Here is a 17,106-nt window from a genome sequence, read left to right on the forward strand (position 1 = left end):
TTCATTCACCATCTGGAACCTGGCCCATTGGACAGCGGGTATGGAGGATGTAATTAGGCTCAAAGCTGACTGTACTTCTCTCACAGTACAAATGTGGTTGGATTGGAGGCAAGACCTCTTTCGCTTCAGGCGGGTGTTCTTTTCCTTTGGAAGGACTATCTTCTGGTCCCTGGATTGGATGTATCCTAAAATGAGAACTGATTGAACATAAACTAGATTGGATTTCTCTCAGTTTATAATCCACCCCAGCTGCTGTAGGCTCTGCTGCACTGTGTCCAGGATCCGAGGAAGCTCCTCCCTTAAATGAGCCATAACGAGTAGAACATTCAAGTATGGAACGATTTTAATGGACTGTAGTCTTAATGAGAATAGTGTTTCAGCTAATATTTTGGTAAAAATCCTCTGGGCCGATGACAGCCCGTAGGGAAGGGCCCTGCACTCAAAATGATAAATCTTCTCTTCGTTCTGAATGGCTAGGCTCAGGTATTTTTGAAATTCTTCCCTTATAGGTATAAGTAAATAGGCATCTTTTAGATCTAAAGTTACCATGAAGACCTCTCTCTGTAAAAGATTTCTTATCGTATAAATAGATTCCATGCAAAAAATTTTGTATCAGATGGATGAATTCAAAGGTCAGAGAGTCAGGATTAGTCTGAATTTTCAGAATGTCTTCAGTATTACAAATACGTGCAAATAAACGCTCCCCTGTTCTCGTACATGAACTGGTACAAAAACTGACTAAAAATTGTTGGTTGTTACGGCCTCCCAATGCAGGAGAAATCTTTTCAATCTTCCTACCACCGGAAAACCTGCATCATCGGGGCTTTGAGTTCTGAGTAGGAGGGCTAGAATTAGAGATAGAAAATACCTCCCTTTTCTTTCTCCTTATGACCCGAACAGTGCTTCTTGGGTCTGACATTTTTCTCTCCTTTTGGGGCATCCATTTAGGGACGAAAAAGATTCAGAAAAAAAAATTTTTTCACTGGAAAGATGGTCTTTGTGTCAGCTGTTCTTTTCCAGGGCAGCATCCAAATCTGAACCAAGTAGAAGATCCCCAGTAAAGGAAACGCTGCACAGGCACATTTTAGAAGCTGTGTCTCCCGTCCAAGTCTTCATTCAAATCGATCTTCTGGCTGCTACTGAGAGCATGTCGGATTTAGCCAAAAACTTAGCGGACTCTGCCAACGCGTTTGCTGAGAACCCCACAGCTATGGAAAAGATTTTAGCAGCTCTTCTCTTGAGGTACCTACAATCAAATGCTTCTGAAGTTGCGAGAGCAAGAATTCGAAAAATCCTGGAGACCCAAAATCTGGCCAATGCTGGTTTTAAATTTGCCATAGAAGCATCCCAGGCTCTCAAGAGCATATCGGCTCTTCTATCCATTGGATCATTCAGGCGCCCCATGTCCTCAAAAGCTACATCTGTTTAGAAACTTTGGACAGGGCAGTGTCTCATTTGGGATTCTTATTCCAAATGGCTTCTGGATTTTCATCAAAGGGAAAACTTTAAGCAATTAGAGAAAAAAATATACTTTATCAGATTTAGACCACTCCTTATGAATTAGATCTGATAGGATTTCATGGACTGGAAAAACTCTAGCTTTCCTTTTCCCTGGCCCCTCATACACCATATCATGTCTAGATAACTGTATTTCTTCCACTTTCAAGAGTATCGTAAATTGCACCTAGTGGCTTGTCTACCTCTTGTAAGGACAATTAGGCCTGTCCTTTATCCTCATCAGAATCTAAATCTTAAAAGATGGCCTGACCACTGCAGGGCTATACTCTCTGGTCCCTAAGGGCTCTACTGAACTCTAATCTATAGGGACAGGAGAAAGGGATACTGTCACTGCAGCACTACTGGAAGAACCTGCGGGTGTGCTTGCATTAGAGATGAGAGGGTGGAATCTGACTCAGAATATTAGTAATGCATTGCTTGCATAAGGGTTTATTGTAGCTGGAAGAGAGCTTAGCGCAACAATTAGAACATTTCATTTGACCTGACATCCTCCCAGGAAGGCTCCTTACTCTGAAAAACAACGGAAAGGATGGGGGGAATGAGCCATCCAGGTCCCCAAGACAATACATCCCTGTGTATAAGCACACCAGCTAGTAGCCTGAACCACTCTGGGACTGTGAGGAATCCACCACCTAGGGGTTCCCTAATCCTGCCCTGCCAACCACCACTCAAAAGCCGTAGTAAAAAAAACTGCACAGCAGCGTACCTGTGCCTGGCTGGTGCCAGAAGGTTGTCCTGGGAGGTAACCTCTAGTCCCATAATTTGCACTGGCTCCCGCTGTTGCTCCTGAAAGCCGGACGCTGGTTGGGAAGAAGACACAGCCTGGACCTCCCCTGATGCCATCATTCCACCGGAAATGATGCTCGGCGTCTCCAGCCCAGCGGTGTTTAGTCCAGCCAGAGGGAGAACATGCAGCTGTCCAACCAGCCTCACACCGCCCGGAATAATAGTCACCCTATCACTGTCCCTTGCCAGGTACTGGAGGGAGACGGGAGAAGTTCTGCTCTATTCGGCTAGACGGTACCCGCATTATATTGTGGGAGAGGAGGGATAAATATCTCATTCTGTCAGTAAGACGAAGTCCTCAACAAAAAACGAATGGTCCCTCAGGCATCGGGCCTCCGATGGAGGAAACACAAATGCTTTGCCTTTTTATTCTGAGGTGGCAATGTGTTTCCTGTGGCAGTGAGAGGAGCTCCATCTCTCAAGGGCTGTCCTTGAAGATGACTTGGGAAAAATTCCACAAATATATAACAGTTTGTAGACGCTATAACTTTAGTGCAAACCAATAAGCATATCAATATACGCTTATTAGGGTTTGTTTACCAAATTTATGTAGCAGAATACACATTGGCCTAAATTGATAAAGACATTTGATGTTTTTTTACGTATTTATGCAAGATGTCTTACAGCAGAAAGTAAAAAAATAAGATTTTTGTAAGATCTTACCGGAAAATCTTTTTCTCTGATGTCCATGGACAGACACAGCCTCCTCTCTATGAGCTGAGTGGGTTTATGTTCCTCCCATCAGGAGAAGTCTAGGCAGGAAAATTGGAATACACACGCCCAGGGGGCTGTTCCTCCAGGCAGAAAAGCAGGCTCCATCCACGGCTCCCTTAAATGCAAGACCAGAGGAGTCGTATACCTAATGGAATGCTAATGTGTAGCCTTCTATGTGGGCAAAACACGTCAGGAATGTGGCAGGAGAGTAAACCAGCATATCCAGTGTATGACTATAGGGAATTTTCATCTCCCCCTAGGACGTCATGTCACTAAGACACACAAGCACAAAATGCCTAAAGTGACCTTTATGGCCCTTGACGTGGGGGTGATTGGAACAAAATTTTACAGCGGGAATTTCGGTGGATTAAACATCTCCTAGCGACTATCCCAACGGGTCTAAATGACTGCAAGAGCTACCGTCCCTTCCTGGAGGGTTTTTCCACCGGGAAAACAGATTAAGTTCTGTATTCCTATGGAGAACAGGGGGGGAGCTTTGACTCCAAACCTGTTCCATCCCATCCAACCAGCACCCATTATCTCCCTTCTTAATGTGCAGATCTCAGTACAAACATTAGGAGCTACCTCTCCATCTTATAGTATTATATAATGTCCATTTCATGCTTATAAATTATTTATGTGACTGTATGCATACGTTAATGCAATGTAAATGCATCCTAATGCAGAGAGTTATTCCTTCTCTTCCCTTCCCTGGGGGGTGGTCCAAGCCTGCTCTCCCACAAAGGTTGCGCCCGGCACGGAAAGCCCCTGGATTCTAGGGGCAAATTTTGCTGTCCATCCATCTGCACCGCCTAGGTGGCTGCCCACCCAGCTCAGCTGAGGTTTACCCAGCCAAATATCTGTGCCGGCGGTGTCTCCCTGTATACGAGCCGAGGCTCGAAGCTGACAGGCTGTGCGCGCAGCCTTTTGGCGCATGCGCAGATGCCGGCCACCGACTAAAACCTGGTTCTCGAGGGACCGCGCATGCGTGATGCGTATAGACGCCGGGGACATGCATGGATGCCATTCCTCTCCAGCCAACGGGGAGTGAGCATCCCGGCGGGCTGTCCCATTTGTATACTGAGGACCCTATGACCAAAGGACTTTCCCAGACCTCCTTCCCAGGTGCTAATCACCCAGGACCAAGTAAGGATTACCCCCTCTTTTCATTACCTGCTATGGCTACTCTGAAAACATGATCCACTGATCATATATGTATATAATATATATGTACACTCTCCTCGATTCACTTTACATTAATTATTCTTTATATAATTGTATATAAAATACTCCCCACTTAGAAGCCACATTGTTTTTCCAGGTGCCCTCAAACCTAAAGGAGGACCCTGGGTATCTTATCCATTACGCATATACCAAGTGGACCAGAGTAAGTTTGTTAACCATACCAGCCAATTACCCTGCCATAGACAGATTGCAACATAATACAAAGGCCCCCGCTCCCCTCTTCTCTGGTCCAAATCCAGTTCCATCTCCATTAACAGGAGTGATTGAATGAACTCTGCCCTCAAGAGGGAACCACACCATTAGACCCGTAAGTTTCTAACAACCCCCCCCCCCCCCTTTTTTTTAAACCAGCAGTAAACCTACTAAAGGTAACATTTCCTCCCCTTGATTCTAGGGGACAGTGAGACCCCAGGATCACTCCACTGGGACTCCTTACTTGCAAGATTAAGTAAGTACACTTGACCGTACTATACCCCAACACATATGCTATCTCCCTCTTGACGCCAATTACAGGCATTATATATACATATATATGCCCCTCTTCAGCTCCCATACAGACCTCCCGTCAAGTTCCAGTGGCAACCTATGTGTCTTCAGACAAGGCGGACCCCAACAAACACTGGGTTAGGAATCTCTGCACTATTGGTATGCAACAAAAAAGACAATGTGTTTGGATATAAAACTATATACTAACACGTCACTAATTTTATGTATTTTCACTTCTCACTTTTAGGGTTTGGTGATTAACCTTGAAAAAAGGCTATTTTCTTTTAATCTATGCCGAAACACCTCGGAACCCCTTGTTTCTCTACATCGGGAATCACCATACCTGCATACATGCAATATACAAACATGCGACATAGCCGTCACTGTATATACTGTTTTTTGTGTATACTTTCTTTCCATGATACAATAAGGCTCGGTTCACACTAGGGCGACCTGTGAGGCGACCTGGTCGCCTCACAGGTCGCCTCCCATAGGGAAGCTGCGGACCCGTTCTAATAGGAGCGACACAAGTCGCTCCGACCTAGAAAAAGTGTCCGGAGCTTCTTCGGGGCGACCAGGAGGCGACCGCCATAGACTTCAATGTTATGAAGTCCGTGGCGGCCGCTCCGAGGTCGCGGCGCGCTGCTCGCACCGCGATCTCGGAGGTCGCCCCTGGAAGTAGCGTCGCGGTAATGTGAACCGGCGCTAAATTTGTTTTATTTTTAAATACTACTGCCTACACAATCCCACTATTTCTTTTGGCTTGAGGAACCAACCACTTTATAGTAATAAACCCCCACTGCAAAACCCAGCACATGAATTTAGTTTAAAAGCAGTGAAGACAACAGAACCAATCCCAAACTGAGGGGCGGTTGCTGCGTCTGTCGATGGACATCAGAGAAAAAGATTTACGGTAAGATCTTACAAAAATCTTATTTTCTCTATCGTCCATTGACAGATGCAGCTTCATCTCCATGAGCTGAGTGGTAAGTCCCAAAACAGTATAGGCATGAGGGGTGGGAAAAAGCAACCAGACAGTAACGTCAACTCCAAAAGGCTAAAACGTAGCCAACCTGGCAACATGGAGCTCAACCAAACAACAAGAGCTCACCCAGATAAAAGACCCCAAAGTACAAACATTCTCTTATGAAACAGCAGCCTGCAAAACCTTGCGGCCAAAAGAGGCATCCCAAGAAGCTAACAAATCCACCTAGTCAAATTTAGTAAAGGTGTGCACAGATCAAGTCGCTGCCTTACAAACTTGTACAACAGAGGCCTAATGGCAAAAAGGCAAAGAGGCACTCAGCGCTCTAGTAAAATGCGCCTTCACAGGGAAAGGAGGAGGAGGAACCTGACCCTTGATCGAATAAGCCTGAACAACCCTCTGCCTGATCCAGATCGAAATGGTCGCAGCGGACGCAGCCAAACCTTTGCCAGGACAGTTCGAAGGACAAAGAGTCCGACTTCCTGAAGGACTCCATAATCGTCACATAAGCCCTTATCGCCCGAACCACATCCAGAGAGTGCAAGGCAACTCCCTTGTGATGTTTAGGCTTAGGACCTAAGGAAGGCAACACAAGGTCTTCTCTTCCTAAGGTGGTGTCGGATGTTCACCTGAATGAAGACAGATTAGGTTGGAGGACCACTTTATCCCTGTGGACCACCAAATAAGGCGGACAGGACAACGCCACCAACTCAGACTCTGTGGGCAGAAGTGATAGCCACTAGAAAGGCAACCTTCTTCGACAAAAAACAGAAATCTCCCTGTGGCTTTTGAACAACAGACAAAACCAGATTAAGATCCCACGGCGGTAATGGGGATCTCCTCGGAGGGGCCAGTTAACACGTCCCCTGAATGAAAGTGCGAATCAAACTGAGTAGCCAACAGACGTTAGAAGTAAATAGTCAAGGCTGAAACCTGGCCCTCGATAGTACCAACCACTTTTTGTAAAAAGGCCAAAACCCTAGCTATAGAAAACAAGCTAGGGTGAAGCTGCAGCAATTCACATCACGAAATGTACAATTTCCACGTACGATGATAGATCTTTCTAGATGTTGACTTCCTGGCCGTTAAAGCCAGCGATCGTTAAGCAGGATGGAAGATCGGTCCTTGAGATAATCAAACTTCCCGCAAAGGAAAATGCCATGGAGGATCCGCGACCATGTTTACCAGCTCTGTGTACCATAACCTGTCTGGTGCCACCGGAACAACCAGAATGCCTTCCATCGCCACCCTGCGAAGAAACCTTGGCAGGAGAAAAATCGGAGGAAAGGCATAGATCAGGCGATACTGACTCCCAGGGGCCACCAGAGCATCTGTGGCGTCGGCCAAAGGATCCCGAGACCATAAACCTCTGAACATTCCTGTTGAGGCTAGACGCAAACAGATCCAAGTCTGGAGTCTCCCACCAGACACACAGGTGATGAAACACCTCCGGATGCAGGGACCACTCCCCCTGTTCAAACACCTGACGACTCAGGTAACCCGCTTGCCAATTCTCCACACCCGGGATGAGAACTGCATAAAGAGCCGGAACATTGTGTTCCGCCCATACCAGAATCTCAGCCACCTACTTGGTCGCCAGGGCCCTCCTGGTGCCCCCTTGATTGAAGTAAGCCACGGCAGTGTCCGACTGGACCCGAACCGGAGAGCCATGTAGGAGACTCGTCCAGTGAAGCAGGCAGAGCTTGATCGCTCTCAGCTCCAGAATATTGATCGGCAAGGAAGACTCTTCCGACGCCCAAGTCCCCTGAGAGCAGAGCTTCACCAGCACTCCACCCCAGCCTGATAGGCTGGCATCCGTGGTGACCACTGTCCAAAACACCGGCAGGAAGAACTTGCCATGGCACGGGACATGTGATTGGATCAACCAAGAGAGAGCAGACTTTGTGACTAGCACAGACACAAAAACCGGTTTCAAAATTGAACCCACCAGCACGTGAAGATGGCGAGAAAGATTCCACCCGCCTGTCCACTGGATCCGTAAAAACAAGGGAATCCTCAACAGGCACAAGACTACATTTGTTTTTGGAAACAGGATGGTCCACTTTAGGTGGCACTGTCCAACGGTTAACAACCTTTTCAGCAAAAGGATACCGGCGTTTAAAGCATTTTGGCACAACACGTGCTTAACGCGCCGCCATTGGTCATTCACAATATCATGAAAAGTGTCTGGGCTTCCACCAAAAGCGCGTTCCCGCGCTGTAGCGAAAGACAGGTCCTCTTCACCATCTGACTGAGAACAGCGAACCCTCACCTCAGGAAGGGGAGCATCCGGGGCAACCACATCTGCCTCTGAATCAGAGGACACCTCCACAGATGGAGAAGGCAGCGTTCGTTTACGGCCATCAACCTTTTTCATGACTAAATCAACTTTAGTCACCAGGCTTTCAAGGGCAGCTGAAATCGCAGCCAGCAACGGCAATCTCGACTGTCCGGGAGTAGTACAGAGTGGGTCTGAGGGTGAAATTCCAGTTTGGAACTTCATAGTGCAAATTGCAAAAAAACGCACTGTAGCTTTAAGAACACCGATCGCGGTATCCACCACCGATCGCAGAGGTCTGCAGGGAGCTCCTTTAAACTAAACAGATAGCAGATAGTTCAAGGATATGACCGCAGGGACCCTAAATACTTTACCACCTCAGACACACAGCCTCCTGAATCTTCCACAGTATGGAGAGAAAAAAAGGAAGTGACCTCGGCTCTGCAGCAAGAAATGACACTGCCAAATATAGCCCCAGGGATACACAAAGATGGATACCCATACAAAACAATAGGAAGCTGCAGGGAAAATGGCTGCCCCATACAAGTCTATGGGGAAAAAATTCCAACTAAAATGGCGGCACCCACTGCACACCATGTGGCTACATGTGGCTAGGGACCGACACAAGGAACCACAACAGGGACAAACAAGCCCAAGGTACCATGTCACACACACACACTCCTCCTCCTCCCCCCCCCCCCCCCTGCCAGAGCACTCCAGCCAAACAGCCCCCACAGGGAGAGGGAAGGACACACAGGCTGGGTACTGAATAGACGAGGAGGATCTCATTGGGAGGCACAAATCTCATTATCCCCAGCGGAGGGCCCACATCCCCCCAAGGCAGGGGCAAGGGGGGGCACAGTTACTCACCATACTATGGACACGGGTGGGCTCCGCTCCGGGCAGACTGCCTCCCACCCGGAGTGGGGGGTTCTGCCTGCAAAGTGGTACGCTGCGAATCAGGGCGTTCCAGGACGTTGTGTCCCTGCGAGGCATCCGCTCGCAGGCTCGTCCCCCTCCAGAGAAGGGGGCGCCATTGTGGATAGGCCTAGGTTGGAACTATTACCTGCTCACGCTCGTAGGCCAGACTGGGAGGACCATAAAGATCTAGATTATCCAGTACAAAGCCCCAGCTGCCATCGTTCCTTGTAGATCACCAGGAAATTCTTCCCTGAACACTAGCTAGCGAGTAAGGAGAAATAAAAGAAAATATTCTGAAAAGAAAAAAAAAACTGAGACCGGAGTCAAAGAAGGAAGCCTAAGTCTACTCCTTTTCTAGGCAGAAAAACTCATGTGCTGGGTTGTGCAGTGGGGGTTTAGTTTATGTTTATGCCTGGAGGGAAAGCACCCTGGGTGTGTGTATTCAAATTTTCCTGCCTAGACTACTCCTGATGGGAGGAGCATAAATCCACTCAGCTCATGGAGATGAGGCTGTGTCTGTCGATGGATAAGAGAGAAAGGTAATTTTTTTCAAAATGGTCGTTCTTTTTGTTCACAGCCTAAATATTAAAAACACAGAGGTGATCACAAATACCACCAACAGAAAGCTATCTTTGTGGGAAATACATTTTTTTTGGGTACAGTGTCGCATGACCGCACATTCAAAGCAGCGCAGTGCCATAAAGAAAAAAAATGGCCTAGTCATTAAGGTGGGTAAATCTCCCGCAGGTCAATTGGTTAAAAAGTTGCTTTCAGAAATTTAAAAAACATGTTTCTGTAAAAAAAAAAAAAATAAATAAAAAAAGGCATTGCTGCCCCCCCCCCCCCAGTTGAATAATTTACCATATCTCACATCCGGTACAGTGATAGAGCTCTCCGCAATGTTCGTTGACAATATTATCTGTAAACACAAAAGCAGAGAGTAAATAGAAGCTCCTTTTAGTATACGTTTGAATGCACAGACAATGACAGGTGCTGATTTAACATACAAAAAAAATAAAAAATAGGAAACTCATTTGTATAAAAGCTCAAATTGGAGAAAATAAAAGCCAGTTTTAAGAAAAAATAACCAAATGAAGTCAAGAGCAGACAAGACATCTACATCACACTTTAACTGCCATTGCTACACCCTAATGCCATTCAAGCCGATATTACACCGTATACTCTCTAATGCCTCGTCACTCAAAACAAGAAAAGCTCTGCTACAATTATATTATAAGACTATTAATAGGACTGGCTGCCTCAATGTTTTAATAAGAACATATGGGGAAGAAAAGATCAGACAAGCTTCAGTTGTTCTAAATTAGTGGTTTATCACACTGAAATCTGGAGGAGAGAATATAAAAGAAAAGTCTGCAATGGCATCCTTTATGTTTCTCTAAGAAAATATTTCCTGCAGAAACTACAAGAATTTAAATGCTGTAAGTTCATTGGAGAAACCCAACCTTACTTTTCTGGAAATAAAGCATAAAACAGAAGTGTCAGTCACTCATAGGAGCCACAGAAAGCTTGACCGAAGGCTCCAAAACTTGACATCTATGAAATAGAGGATTTTTGTACTCTTCGTAAAAATCCTTTTCTTGTAACCGATTAAGGGACACAAGAAGTCTTCACTGTTGGGTATTGCCATTCACCGGACAACAGGACACAGGCCAACAAATATTGTAGAAAGCCCAGGATAAACCCTCCTATCCTTAGCACACCTTAGTTTAATAGTAAAGCAGTACCAAAAACAAATCATAAAAACAGAGGGGTGTTGCTCAATGGATTACAAGAATAATTGGATTTTTGTCTTACAGCAAAATCCTTTTCTCTGAAGTTCATTGACTGAGGCAGTCTCTGTTCTTAACATTAGGCTTATACTGCCCCCTACAGGAGTAGGATACTAGGAAGAAAAAAAAGTTCTGGCTATGCCCATGGGCAGTCCCAGGAGGTATACTCCCTCTCTCTGCAATGGGATGTCAGTTTTGAAACAAAGCAGTGTCAGAGAAAACAATACCTTCCCAACTCAAAAAAGAGGGGCGGGTACTGCGTTCGTCAATGAATTTCAGAGAAAAGGATTTTAAGGTAAGACCAAAAATGTCTTCTCGTTCATTTATGGGCGCAGTCTCTATTCTTCTTAACAGTAGGGACGTCCCAAAGCAGTTCCATGAAACATGGGGGGTGGGAACAGCAGAAAATAATTCCCCAAGGCTGAACCACAGCCAACCAGGCAACATAGGCCTCATCAGAACAAGATGAGACCCACTAAAAAAAAAAAAAAAAAAAAACAAACACCCTCAAGACAAAAACCCACTTAAACCGCAACCTGAAAAACGTTGCAGTCAAAAGGAGGCATCTGCCAGCACATCCACCTAAAACTTCATACCTTTACGAACAGACGACCAGGTAGCTGCCTTGCAAACCTGAAGCACAGATGCCTGATGGCGAAAGGCCCAGGAAGCACTAAGCGCCCGAGTAGAATGTGCCTTAACAGGGAAAGGTGGAACCTGACCCTTAAGTGAATAAGCCTGCACAACGGTCTGTCTAATCCATCTGAAAATAGTCACAGCAGACGCAGGCAGCCATTCCTTTGGTCAATTAATGAGTACAAAGAGCAAATCCGACTTCCGAAAAGACTCAGTAGTCGCCAAGTACACCCTGATTGCCCGAACCACATCCAAAGTATGCAGTTCAAATTCCTTAGGATGTTTAGGCTTAGGACACAAGCAGGGGAGCACAATGTCCTCATTTAAGTGGAAACTGGAAACCACCTACGGAAGGAAGGACGGATCCGGATAAGGCACCACTTTATCCCTGTAAACCACCAGATAAGTAGAACGACAGGACAACACCGCCAGTTCCGACGCCCTGCGCGTAGAAGTAAAGGCCTCCTACTGGGATAAGGTAAGCAGGTGAATCTCCCGAATATTTTCAAAGGGAGGTTTCTGGAGAACTGACAGCACCAAATTAAGTTTCCAAGGTGGCAACGGAGGTTGCACCGAAGGTGCCAAGTGACGCACCCCCTAGATAAATTTATGCACCAGGGAATGGGTGGCTAATGGCCTTTGGAAGAAAATTACCAAGGCAGAGGCCTGACCCTTGATTGTACTCAAGGGCAATTTTTGATCAACACCTGGTTGAAGGAAGGCCAAGATTCAAGCCACCAAGTAAGCGCAAGGGGGAACCCAAAAGAGAGACTCCTACAACGCAATATACGACTTCCACGTTCCACGTCTTTCTAGACGTCGCTTTCCTTGCCTTAAGCAGAGTGGGAATCACAGCAGCAGACAATCCCCTGTCCTTCAGCACCTGGCTTTCAACAGCCAAGCCAGCAACTGTAAAGAAGGATGGAAGATTTGCCAGTGAGACAGTAGATCCTCTCTGAGAGGAAGTCTCAAAGGAACGTCTGCAACTAGCCTGACCAGGTCGGCATACCAAGCTTGACGATGACAGTCCGGAGCCCAAAGAATGACCAGAATCCCTTCTGCCTCAATACTGCAAAGAAGTTTCGGCAGTAAAATGAGAGGGGGGAAAGGCATACATCAACTGATACCGACGCCACGGAGCCACCAGTGTGTCTGTGGCGTCTGCCAGAGGGTCCCGAGAGCGGGCTGGAATATGGAGTCGATCGAGGGCTAGGAACTTTACCTTAGGCATCTTGCATTTGTGGTCATAGGCTACATGTCTCCCGAGTGGTACATAGTAGTTCCCAATGTGCATTGTGTTTAGATGTTTATTCACTCTCTTTCCGAACTCCTGACGGGTTTTCCCGATGTAGAAGGAGCCGAACTTGCACATGTCAACAATTGCTTTTGTCTTGCAGTTACAGAAATCTCTGGGTTTGAAAAGGTCCCCATTTGGTAGGACAAAGTCAATGGTTTTTTGGATTACTGAGCACTGGGCGCAGCTCCCGCATGAAAAAGTTCCTTTATTTTTACAGGGATCTCTTCTTGAGCCCTCTCTGTGTTCACTGTGAATGAGGGTTTGTCTGAGAGAGCCTGCTTTCCTGAAAGTAATGGGGGGGGGGGGGGGGGGGTAGTCAGGTAGTAGACTAGATATGTTTGGTTCCTCTTTTAGGATGGACCAAGGTTTTTGTAGTATGTGTTATTTGTTTGTGTTCATTGGTGAACTTCATAATGATCCTTGTAGTGGGTTCATTCTTGGTTTGTCCTTTTTTTGTCCTTAAAGAGGGAGTTCCTCCCTTTCTTTTTGATTTGCCTTATTGTATGCTTTCCTTAATGCAGTTTTAGAGTATCCTCTCGGTAAAAGTCTACTGGTTAGAGCATTTGCTTCCATTTTGAAGTCCTGTGGGTCTGTGCAATTTCTTTTGAGTCGCAGAAATTGACTGTAGGGAATGGAGGTTTTTAGTGTGGTGGGGTGGAAGCTTGAGGCGTGCCGGATTGTGTTCCCTGCAGTCTCCTTCCTATACAGCGTTGTTGATATCTTTCCAGTGTTGTTTTTACATACCCATGTGTCCAAAAGGGGGATTTGACTCTTGTTGAAGTTCATCGTGAAGAACATATTAAAGGTGTTATTGTTCACATCGTGAAGAACATATTAAAGGTGTTATTGTTCATATCTCTCAGTAGGTCATGAATCATCTGTTCTGGTCCATTCCATATGATCAGAATATCATCTATGTACCTCTGCCAGATAATGATATTGTCGGAGTATTTTGAGTATTCTTCTTTTGCAAGGAATTCTTGTTGCCATATGTCCAGATAGAGATTTGCGTATGAGGTGGCGCAGCACGTGCCCATGGCTACGCCGCAAGTTTGCAGGTAGTGATCCCCACAGAAAGTAAACACATTATGGTTTAATATGAAATCCAGCATGTCGACTATAAACTCATTGAATCTTCTGTCGTGTTGACTGTCTCTCTAAGGTTTGTCTGACGGTTTGAAGTCCTTTCATGTGCAGTATATTATATAATGATTCTACATCAATTGCAAGTAGATAGGTGTCTTCAGGTACGGTCAGATCGTTAAGGATCCTTAGGAGGTGCAGTGTGTCTTTGGTTTATGACTGTAGTTCTGTTACGTGGGGTCTTAAATACATATCTATCACTTTACTGATGGATTCAGTGATATTACCGTTACCAGAGATTATGGGTCTCCCGGGCGGATTTTGGGTGTTCTTGTGGATCTTTGGTAGAGCGTAGAATGTCGGGGTTTTCAGGTGTGGGGTCCTTATGAATTCCCAAAGTGTGTTAGAGATTGTGCCGTTGTTTAAAGCTGTCTGTTTTTTTGTAAAACTCTTCATTATAGTTTTTCGTCATAATCGGGTTATTTTTTTGTAGCATTTTTGTTGGATAATATATTTAGGCACATCGTTACATATTTTTCATTATCCATGACCACATTTCCCCCTTTGTCAGCAGGTTTTAGGATTATGTTTTCATTGTCTTTCAATTCCTTCAAGGCTAGTTTTTGTTGTTTGGCAAGGTTTTGCTTGTTGTTTTTTCTTTTCATTTTTTCGATATCCTTGGTAGTTTGTCTCACGAACAGCGCAATGGCAGGGTTTGAGTTTAAAGATGGAAACTTGCTGGATTTCTTTTTGAATTTTTTGTCTTGATTTGGGTCTTCTACCTCCTCGCTTTCAATAGCTGGTTCAGGTTCCATCGGTTCGTCAAATATGTCAGTTGCTTTCTTGCAATAATAGGTTTAAATCCCTTATTGCTCGAAATTCAGCTGCTGTGAGGGCTGGTGAGGTTTGCTCATTTTGGGGTTTCTTTTGGTACATGGTTTTGAATAAGAGATTTCGTGCAAATAAATTTACGTCCTCAATTGTCTCAAAATTGTCAGTGCTTGCGTTGGGGCAGAATGATAGTCCCAATGAGAGGACCTCTTCCTGTTCTTTTGTGAGTGTGTATGAGGACAGATTTATGACCGTTCTTCCCTCCTCTCCTCCTGTCTCCTCTCCGGGTAGTCCGTCGGTTGTGGTGGTTGTTTGGGTTTGGTGAGTTGCTTCCCGGAAAAACCCAGTTGTTGCTTTGGCTCATCTTCCTTGGTTCGCCTAGACCTTGTAAATATTTGGTGATGTTTCATTGGTGGGTTAGGTTCCCTTTCTTCATGTGTTGTGGTTTCTGGTTGTGTGGAATTGTACCTTTCGTCTCTATTATCATCCCTTGTATTTCCGTCGTCTCTATATGCTGTTTGTCCCATGGGTTTGGTTGTTTCTCCTCTCTTATTTTTGTTTTCTTACGTGCCAGAGGCATGAGATGATGAGTCAAGAGGAATAGTATTTTCCCATGCGTTTGGATACTTGGTTACTAGTCTGAAGTTTCCGTGTTTGTCTTTGGTTAAACCATTTGTAGGCTCTGCCTTGTGAGAACGCATTTTTATTGCGCCAATATTTTCGTTCTTTCTTCCGGAGGATCTCTTTGCTGTGTTCCTCCAGGTGTGATTTTAGTTAATTTTCTTGCTCACTAAAGAGATCTGCGGTTTTAAGGGGTGATAGTAGTTCATAGGTTTTTTTAATGTCATTATCCAGACTCTGTCTCAAATATTCTTCCTGTAGTAGAAGCATCAGGTGTTTTGAGCATTTAATATGGTCTCCCAGCCTTTTTTCATTTGGACAGTTATGTTGTCCATAGTTGGAAAAATTTGGATTCTTAATCCCACTGGGTTAATGTTCTCGCTGATGTATCGTTGAAATGTTTTTATGTGCCAATGTAGGACCGATTTGCATTCCAGGTGTTTGAGAGTGAAGTGCTGAGATGTCAGAGTCTTGTTGCTCCTTGCTTTGGAAACTGGTCTGTATTCACTTCATTAGGGTGTCCCACTCATCACCAACCAGGTCTCCCATATTTCTTCCTTCCTCTCGAGTCATTTTTTCTTGTTTTTTCACAAGAAAAGGATGGGGGGGAGAAAGAAAATACCTTTCTAATTAATTGCTTGCGGTGATATTACCAAAGAGAAAGGTTTATCTTCTTTCAAATTTGTTTAGGGTTTTCTGGTGCTCAGCTGATTTAAGCGGCCAGATAAGTAAGTATATGTTAAAGTAGTGAGGGGTCTCAGATCAAAAAGAGGACGTGGATGTATTATCCATCCGATAAGTTACATGTGGAAAAGGGGTTTTGTCTCTATATGACCCAGGTAGTCGTTTGCCACCGTCCCGTAGTATAATGCTAAGGAAATGTGTGGGTGCCTCAACCCAGAGGTAGGGACTTTAAGGGCAAGGTGAGGAACCCCACATCTCTAGTCTACTACCCCCCCATTACTTTCAGGAAAGCAGGCTCTCTCAGACAAACCCTCGTTCACAGTGAACACAGAGAGGGCTCAAGAAGAGATCCCTGTAAAACTAAAGGAACTTTTTCATGCGGGAGCTGCGCCTAGTGCTCATTAATCCAAAAAACCATTGACTTTGTCCTATCAAATGGGGACCTTTTCAAACCCAGACATTTCTGTAACTGCAAGACAAAAAAAGCAACTGTTTACATCATGATGTGCGAGTGCGGCTCCTTCTACGTCGGGAAAACCCGACAGGAGTTTGGAAAGAGTGAACAAACATCTAAACACAATGCACATTAGGAACTACTATGTACCACTAGGGAGACATGTAGCCTATGACCACAAATACAAGATGCCTAAGGTAAAATTCCTAGCCCTCGATCGACTCCATATTCCAGCCAGAGACGGCGATTGGAATAAACCCCTTTTGCAGATGGAAATGCGTTGGATTAAATCGGCCACACATCCACCAGGACTGAACGATGCTCGAAGTTTTCGTCCCTTTCTAGAAGGCTTTTCCTCAGGGAAAACTGACTAAAACACTCATAGCACAAAAATAATAAAGATCCATCAAATTTAATAAATCCTTACATCCCCATAAATATCAGTTATTCATTGAATATGAATGTATGGATTAGTCTCTCCCTGCAACAAATCTATCTCCCTCCAAAGTGCACAAACGCACCTTGATAGGTAAACCTGGGACTGTGCCCATCCTGGGATGTCCACCCCCTCAGCCAGCCTAAGGACACCTGGGTACCATATAGGTACCACTTCCTATCCTATATTTCTAACTGCTGTTAATACTATATAACTGTAATGTGCATACTTATATGCCTATATATCTCAAACAAACACACTACCATTTGTATAAATATGTATTAATAATGTTTTTGTTGACAATCATCAAATATGGAACAATGTTCAAGCCCTTCCATGCT

General features: G+C 45.0%; 1 protein-coding gene across 1 annotated transcript in view; it reads right to left on the bottom strand.

Moving 5' to 3' along the window:
* The window catches only part of TDRD9 (tudor domain containing 9), a 789,496-nt gene that overhangs the window by 421,776 nt on the left and 350,614 nt on the right, over positions 1–17,106 (bottom strand). The window contains exon 10 of the mRNA XM_082275596.1: positions 9,795–9,852. Within this exon, the coding sequence (XP_082131722.1) occupies positions 9,795–9,852 (58 nt within the window). The remainder of the gene's footprint in view (positions 1–9,794; positions 9,853–17,106) is intronic.

Source organism: Pelophylax lessonae (assembly GCF_965119305.1).
Source record: "Pelophylax lessonae genome assembly, chromosome: 13".
Lineage (NCBI taxonomy): Eukaryota > Metazoa > Chordata > Amphibia > Anura > Ranidae > Pelophylax > Pelophylax lessonae.